The 15,884-nt window shown below is 30.5% G+C and overlaps 1 protein-coding gene across 3 annotated transcripts; it reads left to right on the top strand.

Moving 5' to 3' along the window:
* Positions 1 to 46: 46 nt before the first annotated feature.
* Positions 47 to 15,444, top strand: LOC139481422 (uncharacterized). 3 transcript variants are annotated; one of them, XM_071264746.1, is made up of 13 exons: positions 47 to 229; positions 2,874 to 2,958; positions 5,157 to 5,233; positions 6,024 to 6,152; positions 8,866 to 8,968; positions 9,825 to 9,933; positions 10,722 to 10,799; positions 11,242 to 11,294; positions 11,695 to 11,753; positions 12,662 to 12,740; positions 13,395 to 13,478; positions 13,801 to 13,940; positions 14,580 to 14,815. In XM_071264746.1, the coding sequence occupies exons 2-13, from the start codon at positions 2,874 to 2,876 to the stop codon at positions 14,712 to 14,714; spliced, it is 1,131 nt and encodes a 376-aa protein (XP_071120847.1). In that variant the 5' UTR covers positions 47 to 229; the 3' UTR covers positions 14,715 to 14,815. The 3 variants fall into 3 exon arrangements, with proteins under 3 accessions (XP_071120847.1, XP_071120845.1, XP_071120846.1); XM_071264744.1 differs by lacking the exon at positions 47 to 229 and adding an exon at positions 380 to 406; XM_071264745.1 differs by lacking the exon at positions 47 to 229 and adding an exon at positions 428 to 612 and having other exon boundaries at positions 14,580 to 15,444.
* Positions 15,445 to 15,884: the final 440 nt, after the last annotated feature.

Genomic DNA, 15,884 nt, shown 5'->3' with positions numbered 1-15,884 from the left:
ATCTGTTTGTCTCGTTGTCATGTTTACTATAAAATTTACAATGAATGAAATTCGAAACTATCGAGTACCTGTTTGGAAAAGTTCCGAAAGGGGTCATGTGCTTTGACCTGACCGCAGTTGATTGATGACTTTAACCGAGATTTTTTAGATCATGTCAAACGACATCGAATCAAAATAGGAACGATTTGAAGGTTTAAGATTCTTCTTCTATCGGCAATTTAGCCAAATAGTAAGTGCACAGTTGAGAATGACGAAGTTATGCACAGATTATTTTAATATGTGACAACAGGCACACAAATAAAAAGTAGGGCAACAAACAAAACAGTTATAATTAAATTTTATCGCGCATAGAAATACATAAACATGTACTTTATATCAGCTGATATTCGAATTGATGCATAAAAAGGTTTGTGTTAATGATCATCATATTACGATTGCTCTTATATATAGATATGTACATGTTATATAATTCTGTAAGAGTCCTTAACTTAGATTCTGACCTCAGGATATAGACATTTACATGATATTATTTCTACTGCAAACTTTTCATGTCTGAGTTATGAGAATGGTCATAATTTACAGAATTGTTTATGTGCAGGACTTGTTTTCACAGTAAGTTATTTCATCTCAAATTAATCCAATCATGGTGATGCTCGTTAGCTTACCTGTAAAGTCTATTTTAAGTTTTTAGAGTTATTTTTACGTTGTCTGCTGGTCTTATAAAATTTTCCAGTGTCAACACTATTATTTTTTGAACCAACAGAGGCATTTATATGGTACACTATGTAGTTCTTTGACAAATGTGATAATGGTATGGTGCACTATTCATGTTATTACTTACTACATTTTAATAAACTCTTTGATCCGGGTACTGTGAGTGCCACTTTTAAGGCCTCTGTACTCTGTACAAAATTGGGAAGCAAGTTAAATGGTACCATTTTAAACTCGTATCATGTAAATTCCCTAGCAGTGCAAGTGCATGGGTAGACAAGGTAATTAAAAAAAAAACTCGTTGTTTTGAATTACAAATTATGCACAGACATGATGATTGGCTAAAAATATTGTATTTGTACTTAAGTGTGTCTTACATGTATATATACAATGTATATATTTCATCATGATATACATTGTGTTTTGAATTGTTTTTTGAGATGGCCTTGGGCATGTTGGGGAAGATTAGTTTTAAACTCTAAATATAAAGTCACTACTTACTTTACCTACTTACCAGAGCATATATTAAGTTTGCATTTAGCATGTTTAGAGCAATGAGATTTAGATTTTTGGGGAAAATGTTAATTTTATGCCCCTGCTGTAGCAAAGGAGCATTAAGGAGTCAGAGCTCAGACATAATAAGTCTTAATCTGCTTTTGACTCATAGAGGTCTAAATTTGTAAGTTTTGGGATTTGTCTCCCTTTAATGCAAGATAAAATACAACTTTAATAAGTCAATTATTGTTTAGCAAGAAATAATGGACCAGAATAAAAAAGTTGCAAATATGGACTCCTACAAGTCAATAAGTTACCAAAATTGGTTAACTTCAAGACCCACGCATATGTATAAAGAGGTCACACATCTAAATCAAATAGTGACAACATTGAAAGACAATGCTTTGTCTTCTAAAGAAAAATATGAAAGAGAGCCTAAAAAATCGGAGATAATGTTCATTAACCCTACAATGCAACCACCTGGAACCACACTTAATGAGGTAAAACATCTGTGTTTAGTAAGGATGTTCAATAAAATAATTAAATATAGATAGCTCAAGTACATTTACTTGTGAACTCTCAGACAGGTTTTTGCTGTCATAGGTGATGTACTTTGGCTACCAAGTAAAATTAAGTTTTTTCATCAACATAAATAGACCTAAACAAGTCTGTCATTTTATGACTTAGATAGTCTAAAATTGAAAACACATTTTTATAATAAATACATGGTTTCAATTCTTTAACTTTAGTTTGCCTCAATGAAATATTACAAAACTAATATACCATGTACACAATACATAGAGTAACATATAATTGTTAATTTCTGTGTCATTTGGCCATGGTCTCTTGTGAAGAGTTGTCTCATCAATTGGCAATCATACCACAGCTTTTTTATTTTTATAAATATATGGATGGAGAATTGTCTTATTGGCACTCAAACTATATCTTCAAGATTATATCTGAATACATAGACATGATATATGAACACAAAAAAAAAATCATTTCTGTCCTTTCTGTCTAACTTACATGTAAGCTTGCATCAACCTAAGAGTAAAAAAACTTATGCATCAGCCTAATAGTAAAAAACTTTAACACAATGCATATTAACAAAAAAGACAGATGAGTGGCTTCACTTTTACAGTTCATGAGTTATGCCCCTTTATTAACATAACAATTGCTTTATCATGTTTACGTTGTGTTTCTATTCACAATTCTCTAACTTTATGTTTGCCTTAGATATGTTATAAAACTTTTACACAATGCTTATTACCACAAAACACCATGTATATTTGTAGATCAATTTTGAAACTGGGTTGCCTCACTTTATTTGTTAACTATAATTATAAGTTACAGCCTATATAAACATAAAAAAATGCTGAATTTTTCTTTTATGTTCTCTAACTTTAGTTTGCCTCAATCACATAATATAAAACTTAAACACAATGTTTATTATTCATAATCATGTTATTACAAAACACAGTTCTAGTTGTTAATTGGGTGGTTTCACTTAAATATAATTTATGAGTTACATTGTATGCTCCTTTTTAAATAAAAAAAAATGGCTAAATTTGTTGTTTCTGTAGCTTTACAAATGTTTAAAAACTCATACACAGTCTGTGACAGTTATGAATATACAAGCTTTTAGTTCAGTTTTACTTTAATTTTAGATGGTTGTGATTACATGTAACTGTTTGAATGTTAAACTGAGCAGCAAACAAAACCCAAACACAGCTGTATTTGAATTCTTGACAGGTAACTTTATTTTTATATGGACGCAAACACATTTTTGGTGGTATGACGTTGGCATCATCGTCGTCGTCGTCCGAAGACACACTGGTTTTCGCACTATAAATTTAGTTTAAATTTGATTTTTTGGAGTTTTGGTCCCAACAGTTTAGGAATTAAGGGCCAAAAAAGGGCCCAAATAAGCATTTTTCCTGGATTTCGCACAATAACTTTAGTATAAGTAAATAGAAATCTATAAAATTTAAACACAAGGTTTATGAACACAAAAGGAAGGTTGGGATTAATTTTGGGAGTTTTGGTCCCAACAGTTTCGGAATTAGGGGCCCAAAGGGTCCAAAATTAAACTTTGTTTGATTTCAACAAAAACTGAATTCTTGGGGTTCTTTGATATGCTGAATCTAAACATGTACTTAGATTTTTGATTATGGGCCCAGTTTTCAAGTTGGTCCAAATTGGGGTCCAAAATTAAACTTTGTTTGATTTCAACAAAAATTGAATTCTTGGGGTTCTTTGATATGCTGATTCTAAACATGTACTTAGATTTTTGCTTAATATGTGCCCGGATTTCAAGTTGGTCCAAATCGTGGTTCAAAATTAAACTTTGTTTGATATCAACAAAAATTGAATCCTTGGGGTTCTTTGATATGCTGAATCTAAACATGTATTTAGATTTTGGATATTGGACCATAGTACATGTAGGTAAATGTCCAATTTAAAATTTAAATTTTTTTTGGGAAAGACGGCTTCAAGCCGTCAATCCCCTATGGGGTTGACCAGAGAGACATCCCCTCACATCATTCATTTTGTTTTTATAGTGTGGAAAACCCCCCAACAAATTTTACTGAGATTGATGAGAACGAGACACACAAATGAATAGATTGACTTTAAACTCTTTTTTACACATTTCCCTTCTGTTTCTAGCGAAATTGTCGTATTTTGAGCTGTCCTTTACACTATTTACGTTTCTTTTACAATCTGGAAAAATCAGTATGTCGAGATATTCTAAATATATCCAACCTACATTATCTTTTATAGTGACGTCATTGTTGGAATGCCACACTACGTAGAAGCAGGGTTATTTAAATCATTCTCAGAGTTCGATAGTTCAGTAAATGATTCAAACATCAACATGCAATACTTTAATTTGTAGGTCAACAACTTTCAAAGTAAACAAAGTCCGTGGAGATACATGAGATTGGGGAGAGAAACAATTTTTTTCATTTTTTCTGTAAAATTCTGTTTTGTGAATCTTCCTCCAATTCAGGAGCACCTCAATTGATGAGTAATTATCTACCAAAATAAAACTTAAAATGTGACATTTAGTATATATGATTAGTAGTCTTCCATTAAAACTAAATTGTGTGTACCAACAAATAAATCATTGTAATGGTAACACAGTTCACATCAATCATATTGTTTTTTTATTAGTACCTGTATCCCTGTGATGAGAGTTGTAACTGGGAACTTTATCAATGGAAATTAAAACTGAATAGATTTTTTAGTCCTAACTTTCTTAAGAAAAAAATTAAAAATCTTAGAGTACTGTCACAAAAAATGGTACACAATTAAGATTTCAGAAAATATTGTAGTTGTTGTTAAATGACAGAATTCAGTTGAATTTTACATAATTAACGATCAACTTTAATCGATTGTTTAGATTAAGAAGATGCAGATCTCTTCCATTGGTCCAAATTGAATCCTAAACTAAGGAAATAACATTAAACAACAATTGATTTCAATATTGTCAACCTTTCTACATGTTCTAGCTGTTCTTTTTTTCATTTTTTATATGAAGACTATCAAAATAAAAAAAAGAAACAAAGGCCGTCTTTCCCCTCAGAGCTATTCCCTTTAAAATGACTCACCATATTGATCTAGAGCAAAGCAGAACTGATATTCATATCATATTATCCTATTTTATCTTGATATGCCTGTGATATTTGGTATTGGACATTTAATACTATTTATTTTCACTTGAAATAAGTATAGTACATGTACATGCATTGTCATATTGTATAGAAAGGCGGTAAATGATGGCACAGTGGTAAAACTCTTAATTTATTCTGTTAGTGGTGAATGTTTAGGTAGAATTATTATCTTACACATTTTATGAAAATTATACAGTATTTCATATTTAGATTATGATTTTTATGCTATCGAGGAATTAGTGCCATGTTAATAAAATTTGTATGTATTTATTACAGATAGTGGATCAGAAAATACACCATTTTACCCAAATAAAGTGTTACTAGTTGAAGTTATTGACCCAGGAATTACTATTGTAAGTGTAAAGACCTATTTAATCATATAGTCAAGAGGTTTGTAAGTACACAGCACTGATGAAATATTTAAGAGTAGTCAGGATAATATTTTGTATAATAAATGTTCCCTGTGATCATGGTGAAAATTGTTTTAATTTCTTGGGGGAAATGTCTAGGTTGCCTCCCTTATAAAGCTTGAATTATGAAATAATACAAAAAAATAGATTGATTTTTTGTTTCATTATCATGATTATGTTCAGTGTAAATTATGAAAATTCCAGTTTTCTTCAGAACGCAAACATGTTTAAAGGATTTCCAGCTATTTATATGTCACCAATTGTAAAATTTACATAATGTTAAATTGATATACTGTAAATTCAGAAAATATTGTGAGGTTTTTATTATTAATGCAGAAAGTGTGACTGGATTAGTACTGCAATAATTAGAATTTGCATTCTTATATCTGATCAGATATATGCAGAATTTCCATAAATAACAATAATGCATCTAACATAATTGTCCAGTAGTTAGGAATACTGCTAAGAAAGCATTATTTGAGCTGTATATAATTGTAAAACTTTCATCAAAATTTAAAAAAAAATATGTTCATTCAAAAAAATTACTGGAAAATATATTAGTTAGCTGTGACTTGCAAATTACATTTATCTGATTTTGCAATGTGTTCTAGTTGCAAAAATCTTCTTTCAATAATGAATATCCCTTTATCAGGTATTAAAGTATTTCTTTTTTGGGGGAAAAAACACTGAATTTGTTTTAAAATATCATCATGATTATATTTTCTTTTCAAAGGAGCAAGATTATCTTGTTCATCGACAGCCGATTGGAGAATGGCTGGTTCACAGCTGCTTGAACTGTGGGCTAGATGTCTATGCAACAAAACCAAGATCTTCAAGATTACTTATAAATCAAAAAGTGCAGGTATGTGTAAATTACTGATCAACTTAACATTGCAGATAATAATGTGTAAATATAGATTCCTACACTGCAAGAAGTGTATTACGATATTTCTCCACTCGAGAGAGTTAGATTTTATTATTTAAAGCGTGAGCCTTTTTTCGTGACGTCACAATAAGAAAATTCAGAAGAAAACAAGAAATTTAACGTCACAATTAAATTTCAACCAATCATTTGCCGAGAACAGATTTTTCACTAGTGAGGAGAAACATTTTTCTCACACCGGTCAGGAAATGTGAAAATAGCACAAAAATTAGAGAATCAATTTTAATGGTGTTGGATTAACTTTATCCATTCAATTTCAGAGATAAATCACAAGTCTGCAAATGTTTGTAACATAACTTTAAGGATAAAAAAATGTCATTGAGAAGCATGACTTTCAATGCAAGTAAATGAATTGTACAGTCATACAACTTGCACATATGTCATTTGGTCTCTTGTGGAGAGTTGTCTTGTTGGCAATCGTACCAAATCTTCTTTTTTATACATATTTATATAGTTGTTAGTTGTTGTGGCCAAAAAAAATGTCATACTTTTTTAAGTTAACATTGTAACTTCATGTTTATTCAAACATGTCATTAAAGACATCTCCTACAAAATACTAGAGCCTGTCACTATGACAAATAGTTGACATTATTGAAGTGCAATGGTACAGTGATGGAAATTCTTGCTTGATCAAGTGTAAAATTTAAATTATGATATTTTAAAATTTCCCCCAAAAAAGTAACCTGTTGTTTTTTTCCTTTTTGTACAAAGAATGAGAATTCTACAGGATTTTTAATATTTCTTTTTAGCTCACCTGTCCCGAAGGGACAAGTGAGCTTATGCCATCACTTGGCGTCCGTCGTCGTCTGTCGTCGTCGTAAACAATTTCAAGAATCTTCTCCTCTGAAACTACTGGGCCAAATACTTTCAAACTTTAACTGAATGTTCCTTAGGGTATCTAATTTATAAATTGTATCCGAAGTTTTGATCTATCAACAAACATGGTCGCCATTGCTAAAAATAGAACATAGGGGTCAAATGCAGTTTTTGGCTTATAACTCAAAAACCAAAGCATTTAGAGCAAATCTGACATGGGGTAATATTGTTTATCAGGTCAAGATCTATCTGCCCTGAAATTTTCAGATGAATCAGACAACCCCTTGTTGGGTTGCTGCCCCTGAATTGGTAATTTTAAGGAAATTTTGCTGTTTTTGGTTATTATCTTGAATATTATTATAGATAGAGATAAACTGTAAACAGGAATAATGTTCAGCAAAGTAAGATTTACAAATAAGTCAACATGACGGAAATGGTCAGTTGACCCCTTTAGGAGTTATTGCCCTTTATAGTCAATTTTTAACCATTTTTCGTAAATCTTAGTAATCTTTTACAAAAATCTTCTCCTCTGAAACTACTGGGCCAAATACTTCCAAACTTTAATTGAATGTTCCTTAGGGTATCTAGTTTGTAAATTGTATCCGAAGTTATGATCTATCAACAAACATGGTCGCCATTGCTAAAAATAGAACATAGGGGTCAAATGCAGTTTTTGGCTTATAACTCAAAAAACCAAAGCATTTAGAGCAAATCTGACGTTGGGTAATATTGTTTATCAGGTCAAGATCTATCTGCCCTAAAATTTTCAGATGAATCAGACAACCTGTTGTTGGGTTGCTGCCCCTGAAATGGTAATTTTAAGGAAATTTTGCTGTTTTTGGTTATTATCTTGAATATTATTATAGATAGAGATAAACTGTAAACAGGAATAATGTTCAGCAAAGTAAGATTTACAAATAAGTCAACATGACGGAAATGGTCAGTTGACCCCTTTAGGAGTTATTGCCCTTTATAGTTAAATTTTAACCATTTTTCGTAAATCTTAGTAATCTTTTACAAAAATCTTCTCCTCTGAAACTACTGGGCCAAATACTTCCAAACTTTAACTGAATGTTCTTTAGGGTATCTAGTTTGTAAATTGTATCCGAAGTTATGATCTATCAACAAACATGATCGCCATTGCTAAAAATAGAACATAGGGGTCAAATGCAGTTTTTGGCTTATAACTCAAAAACCAAAGCATTTAGAGCAAATCTGACGTTGGGTAATATTGTTTATCAGGTCAATTTCAATCTGCCCTGAAATTTTCAGATGAATCAGACAACCTGTTGTTGGGTTGCTGTCCCTGAATTGATAATTTTAAGGAAATTTTGCTGTTTTTGTTTTTTATCTTGAATATAATTATAGATAGAAATAAACTGTAAACAGCAATAATGTCCAGCAAAGTAAGATCTTCAATTAAGTCAATTTGACCAAAATTGTCAATTGACCCCTTAAGGAGTTATTGCCCTTTAAAGACTTTTTTCACAATTTGTTCATCATGTTGACTTACTTTAAAAAATCTTCTCCTTTGAAACTGCTGTATCAATTTCAGCCAAACTTAGGCTAAATGAGTTTCAGAGTATCTAGTATAAATTTTATATTTTATTTCCTTGTATGTCAAGAAACATAGCTCCTATGGCTAAAATAGAACATAGGAGAAAATGATTATTTTTTTTGGCTTTTGAAGAAAATAGGATGATCCAAAAAACATTTAAATAAATTGAAAAGCCAAAATAATCATTGATGAGAGATTTAACCAAAAGAATTAAGGTGAGCAATTCAGGCTCTTGAGAGCCTCTTGTTTGATTTACAGTATGATCCTGCAGTTATAGATAGATTACACCACCACCCAAATTATTCTGATGTATTTGAGCTTGTGCTTCCAGAAAAAGATACACCATTTCAGACTATACCTGGTAAGGCTTTTTATTGCAAGATAGAAGTAAAGTTGAGTTAGTTTTAACTCAAAGACGATTAAGGGGAGTTCATAACATTCATGTATATAGAAGTCTACATTTTTTGGTCATTTTTTTTTGTTCACTTTTCTGACTTTCTATTTGCTGTAACTTAAGACCCATCAACACATTTGGAGGTTTGAAGTTTTTATAGTGAGAAAACACATTATTTGTGATAGGACAGTGATTTCAAAGCAAGATTTAAAAGATTTCAATTCCTTTTTATGCCCTTATCGTAGTGGAGGGTTATTAAGATTTACGCTCATCCATCTGTACATATGTCCTGTCCTTACATCTCAAAATTGGTTTCTATTCTCTAACTTTAGTTTGCCTCAACCAAAAGTTTTGAAACTTTTACACAATGCTAAGTACCACAAATCACAGATCAAGTTAGAAATTTGGTATCATCACTTTTACTGTTCTAGAATTATTCCCATTTACAAATGGAAAAAAATTATAATTTTTTCGTTTCTGTTCTTTATATTAGTTTGCTTCAAGTAAATGTTATGAAACTTATGCACAATGCTTATTACCACAAAAATGGGATCAAGTACAAAATTGGGTAGCTTCATTTTACAGTTCTAGAGTCTTCCCTATAATGTTATATGCAAGAGAAGAATCGTCTGTGTCCTATGGACACATTCCCGATTTAATTAACGATGAGTTATTGAATCAGTAAACAGATAAAATATTTGTTTTGTGTCTGTAAAAAAGTATTGAGCAAATTTCTTTAATATAAGTTGTTTTTTCTGGCATAATATTTAAAATTTTTGTGGTTTTTCTGCAACAGTTATTTTAAGGTTGTTTTTTTTTTCAGATCGATCATCTGGACAATTTGAATCTCTACAGGGTGAAATAAATATGGTACAGGAACAGTTGACAAACTACCTAATACAAGAAGAAACTGAGATGGAAAACAGAATCAAGTAAAACATTTTACTAAGATCAGATTTTTTTTGATGATCGTAGATAGCCTTGTAACAGTAAAATGCACTGTTTTTTGTGTGACTATTTATCTTATAGAATACTGGTCTGGAAATAACTTCTTGGATGTTGAGGTTAAAAATCAATTCATCAACTTTGGTCTGTGTTGTAAAATGCTCAAATTATTAAAAAAAAAACGTAGGTAACTATTAAAGTATGCTGAATTTGAAGTATTATTTTATGGATACACTTACCAGTTTATAACAGTTACCTTAACTTATGAATCTTTCTACGAAATTATAAAGACATTCTCAATTTTCCTTATTCTGTAAATTGGAAAAATATTTCACATTTTGGCTTTTCCAAATGAAGAATTAATGTCTGACACTTGAAATCACCGAAGACTTACTGTCATGTACAGGAGCTATAAGTATGAATCTTAATCATGCTCAGTTAGTTTGGTTGACAAAATTGAATATTGTAAATTCAGGAAGTTATAAATGTATGTCATCATGTCTTGCACAAGAAACTTGACACTACACCTTTAAAAAAAAAAGAAAAAAGTTGTCTTTTCCATGCCAGACAGTTTGAATTATATTACAGCATCTAGGTTTTGGTATTAAAAGATTGCTCTTTATTGTGCATAAAAATTGATAACTTGAGAGAAATTGTACTAATTTGCAAAATCCCCATTGTTTATCTGCAGGAAATAATGAAAAATGCCTTTAAGAAAATATGAGGCATGCAATATAAAATGAAAGAAAAATATAATGTAAGTTTTGTATTGTAGACATTATGAAGAAGAGCAGAGAATACTATTTCAGCAACTGCAAGAGAAAGTGAGGAAAGATAAGAAAAAAATGATAAGGTAAAATACAAACTGTAAACAAAGTATACTGAGTAAGAAGTTTAGCATTATTTTATGTAAAATTGAGAATGGAAATGGGGAATGTGTCAAAGAGACAACAACCCGACCATAGAAAAAACAACAGCAGAAGGTCAACAACAGGTCTTCAATAAAGCAGGAAATTCCAGCACCCGGAGGCGTCCTTCAGCTGGCCCCTAAACAAATATATACTAGTTCAGTAATAATGATGGCCATACTAATTTCCAAATTGTACACAAGAAACTAAAATTAAAATAATGTTGCATTTTTGTAAAATCACAAATAATGTTGCATTTGTATAGATTGTTTGAGAACTTTGCTGAATTGAAAATTATTAGTATTTTTTTAAATTCTGTATTAACCATTTAGAGCATATCAAGTGACTGAAGGCACTATATTATCATTTTGATATTTGTAATTACAGTGTTCTCCTAGAAGCACAAAAGCAAAAGATGAAAGGTATTGGTGATAATACAGGTACGTTTTTCAGATCAGAAAAGTTTTACAGCTATTCAGTCTTTGTAAATACAAAATCATTTTTTGTGGTCTTTAATGGAAATGTGTTATTTTGATTGATGATTTCTTTTTGAAAGTACATATTTCTATCCATCTTCGCTAGCCAAGGGTTACGATCCACTCCCGCTCTCAATCCGCCAAGAGTGAAGAGAGCAGGAGTGGATCGTAACCCTTGGCTAGCGAAGATGATTTCTATTAAAATCTCTCCGCTGTCAAATTATAAATACATTTTTGTGCCATCATAAATAGTAAAATATTATGAGATGTTCTTATACACTTATTTTAAGATTATTACATTCTACACTTTGGGTTTTAGTTCAATTAAGTTATTACAATATATTAACATTTAATTACTTTTTAGGGTCAAAAAGTGTTTCTAAGTCTCCAGAAAGGTTAAAGCCAAAAGGAATGACGTCACAGGTAGGTCTTGGTGTTCAAAACTTTTATGGAATAAATTATTCATTTTGTGTGCCAGTCTACCGTTTGGTATATGTACTTGACATTTTTAAAAGGTTAAGGAAAGTGATGATACTTTAATACTGGAAAGATGAAAATAGTAAAAAAGCTATGAATCTAATGATGTACTGTTAAACAAATTTATTTTCATGAGTACCAATGTTTATGGACTGTGCAAAAATCATATTTTTGTAAATATTTGATTTTGTATTTTTGCCAAAGTCTCTTTACAAGCTTATTGAAAACTTGTACTTCCTCCAACTTTGAAATCCATTAAATTTTTATCCAAAGAATAATGATGAAGCCACAGTATGCTTTAAGTAAGCCTAAAAAAAAAGGGGAGATAAGAAGGGATTTTGTTTACATTATTGGTTGTATATCAATTTGAATTACTAAACAAAAGGATATTGTTTGTTAAGGATTTTGCAAGTCTCCTTCTTCCTTCATGTCTATTTTAATGGAATATCATCTACAGTAACTGTGAGCAAATGGTGAGTGAATGTTGATGACATTTTTTTGAATCTTTAGAAAATTGAGTCCTAAAATCTTGTTTCAAAGAGAAACTTTGCATGATATTGATACAAAAAGAGTTACTTGTAATGATATTAATGCAGATTTTAAAAAATTATTTGTAGTGCATAATCACTTTAGTTTTAAATTTGAGGAATAGGGTGTGAATCTCAAGTACTTTGTAGAATTTTGGATTGCAACACTTTAGTGATCACAGTTAAATACACAAAGCCAAAGATTTATCTGTAATGGAAGACAAGCATTGACAATAAAAAAATAATTTTTAATCAGAGGATAATTTCTTTTTCCATCTATGACACAGATACAGAGAGATAAAAAGAGATTCTTGAATTTCTTTTCAGAAAACTGCACTTTCACGAGCCAAATCAACACCAGTCCCTAGAGGACAGTCATTGGAAGATTATGATCAAAATGCTGATGGTTTGTAATTTATTTAAATTAGAATTTCTTTAAATAAAGAGAATTAAGCTTATCTGTCACAAACACATAACTTTATAGGATATTATTTAGTTTTTTAAATCTTTGGTGTACAGTGGAGTTCCTGGTGTCCTAGCTGCCGGTAATATCGTGCATTAGCTGATATCGTCATATTAGCACTGTAACACAAATAAAATCGCTCTTGTTATTGTTTTAGCCTTCTAAAGGGATAAAAAAGAATAAAATTTATAAGGTCAAGAGATAATCAATAACTGCAATCCCTTGATTTACCATATTTGGCCAATTTCCATTAAAAAATTACATCATCAGATAATATTTTTTTTATTTTAGTCAAATATATATCAGATTACACACATTACACAAAATCTTGAGGGCAAAACCATACAAAATTTTTTTGAAATAAAAGTTTTTTTTTAATGTGATCACACAATATTATCAAATAATTGGGTTTATCAGATGAATGAAGAGAAGTCATCAGTCTTAGATGTGTGGACACACCGGACTGCACTGTACATGTTTTCTATATAATAGAGGAAGTTTTTTTTAGTGTACAACAGTAACTAACAGAATATCTTTAGAATTCGTGAATTTTAAAAGAATCTGGATAAAATTGTGTGAATTACTTCCCTTTAATAGGTTTGTTTATGTTTGATGGAGGTGATGTTGACAGTGAGGAACAATTTTATCAGTCAGACGATGAATCGGAATCTGAAGAAGGAAGTAAGTTCTTAAAAATTGAATACAGCTGATAAATATAGAAATACCAAAACTTATCACTTGGAATTGTTATTGAAAATCTATCCGGTTTTTACAAAGGTTCAGTTTAATTTTGCTGAGACTACTCTTAAGAAATGTTCTATTAATGATCAAGAAAGGATTGGATGTTAAATTCATGACAACAATCAATACAATATAGGTCTGGTCAATTTCAAAACTAATCATCCTTAACATTTACTAGAAGTTTACACAGCGTAACAAATATCAAAGTTACCAGTATGCTATTGATTGAATGACAATATTAATTTAGTCAACTTCATTTCAGATGATAGAGGTGAAAGAGAAGCCCCTTCAACAATGAAAAAGAATAAGTTAATATATTCAGCATCTGTGCCAATCTCAGTCCCCACTTGGTGCCCCGGTATTAGGGATACTGGTGACATTGAAGAGTTTGATGAAGATGGAGTAAGTATAATCTCCATAGTAACATGATATGAAAACTAATTACATTTAAGAACTGATTTCAAAAAGTAAAACACAACAAAATACCAGACTCCAACTTCTCCAAGGTAAATTCAAATCAGAAAGTCCACCATCAAATGGCAAAATGAAAAGCTCAAACACATCAAATAAATCATATTCCTGACTCAGAACAGGCATTTCCTTATTTTAAAAAAAATTGTAAAACTGGTTTTGTAGCTAGTTGAACCTCTCACTTGTATAACAGTTGTATAAAAGTTCCTTATAGTGACAACAATGTGTGCAGACATAATAGGTAAAAATGTCCTAAATATGGTACAGCAGTGAACATTGTGTTATAATATTAATCACTATAAAAACGTCACTTAACTTCAAAATATGATATTTCAAGCATGGCATGATGCTCTATGCTTTCCTTTCTCAATTTTATTATCACATATACTTGTTATTTATATTTCAGGTATAATGTATTTTGTAAATAGGAATGAAAAGCCATGATTTTATTTATGATTAAAAACTTCCACATTGATTCGAAAACAAAACAAATTTTGAACTTTTTGATGACAGATATATTTCTACAAATCTTTCTAAATAAAAAAAATCTATGTATGTGTATCATTTCAGTCTCTCCCCACTGACCCAGAAAATATTGCAGCATCTATGCAAGCTTTGGCGCAGAGCATACACAATGATGAAAGATACATCTTTGGTGAAAGACCAAGGCCAAGGTTAAACACTGGTGATTTTACCAATCAATAGCAGTCTTTTATGTATTTTAATTAGGAATTATGGATTGTTGATCTTTCAAGTAATTGTTTTATTCCCGTCTATTATCAGTGCTTTCTAAACCTTGTTTTCATTAAGAACAGATCTAAGTAATTTGAAGTTTTCATATTGAAGATGATGATTTACAAGGGGATATACCTTCAGAGAAACAATACTTGCTTGCTTTTATGGAAAGATGTTTTTAATTATAGTACACATAACTTTATGGTTAGATCAGTAATGGTTATGTATTTAGGAATATTGGACATGGAGGTCAACTAGCTCATCAAATTACTCATTTTAATCATAGGGCATTTTTAATTTAAGTTTTGTTTATAGTAAATGTACTTACTAGGAGCTTCTTTGTGAAATAAATTGATTTGTTGCTTTTATCGGTAATACATTGTATTTTAAATTTACAAATGAAAGCAGGTGCTTGTTTTAACATGGCATTACACATTTTGACAAACAGTTTTTTTTTTTAGTCTATATTTTAGCTATAGTCATAGTATAAACAATCAAATGTAAGTTAATGAAAAAAATCTTTGTCAGTACAAATTATGTTTCAATGATAACAAATACTGTTCTTCCATCAGTACAAAATATATATCAATGATGATAAATACTGTAAGGGCTGTTCCATTAAAACATATGCTAAATACTGTAAGGGCTGTTCCATTAAAACATATGATAAATACTGTAAGGGCTGTTCCATTAAAACATATATAGTACTCAGGAAGGCACTTTAAAAATAGAGTAACCACCTACAGAGGCAAATTAATTTTGCACTTGCATTTCCACTATGTAAAATCATAGATGACATCCACCCAGAGTTGAGATTTTGAAGGGCCTTCTCTGGACCCATGTATGTTTTTTTTATGGAACAGTCCTAAATTGATTCTAATTTGCTTTCTTGTTTTCTTTTCTTCTTTTTTTTTGTTAAATTTTATCTGACTTTTTTATTGATATTCCTTATTATTTTCTAAGCTTTATAAGAAGACTTTGAACACTTTGTGTGAATATGTCCTTTATGAATATAGCTAAAAGAAGATATCAGGAATATCATGAGGATATAGTATATAAATGCATTGTATTTTAAATGATTTATTCCGTCTGCAGGTTGTAATTATTATGTAAAAATATTTAACATGTGATGTTTTTTAA

This window comes from Mytilus edulis, chromosome 7 (assembly GCF_963676685.1).
Source record: "Mytilus edulis chromosome 7, xbMytEdul2.2, whole genome shotgun sequence".
In the NCBI taxonomy this organism is placed as follows: Eukaryota; Metazoa; Mollusca; class Bivalvia; order Mytilida; family Mytilidae; genus Mytilus; species Mytilus edulis.
Note: the sequence above shows the minus strand (reverse complement) of the source record. Positions and strands in the feature narration are given on the sequence as shown.

Excerpts from the sequence above, each read along its gene's own strand:
- LOC139481422 (XM_071264744.1), top strand. Across the intron at positions 9,934-10,721 it reads GAGATGGAAAACAGAATCAA|ACATTATGAAGAAGAGCAGA; the intron begins GTAAAACATTTT and ends TTTGTATTGTAG. Across the intron at positions 12,741-13,394 it reads TTATGATCAAAATGCTGATG|GTTTGTTTATGTTTGATGGA; the intron begins GTTTGTAATTTA and ends TCCCTTTAATAG.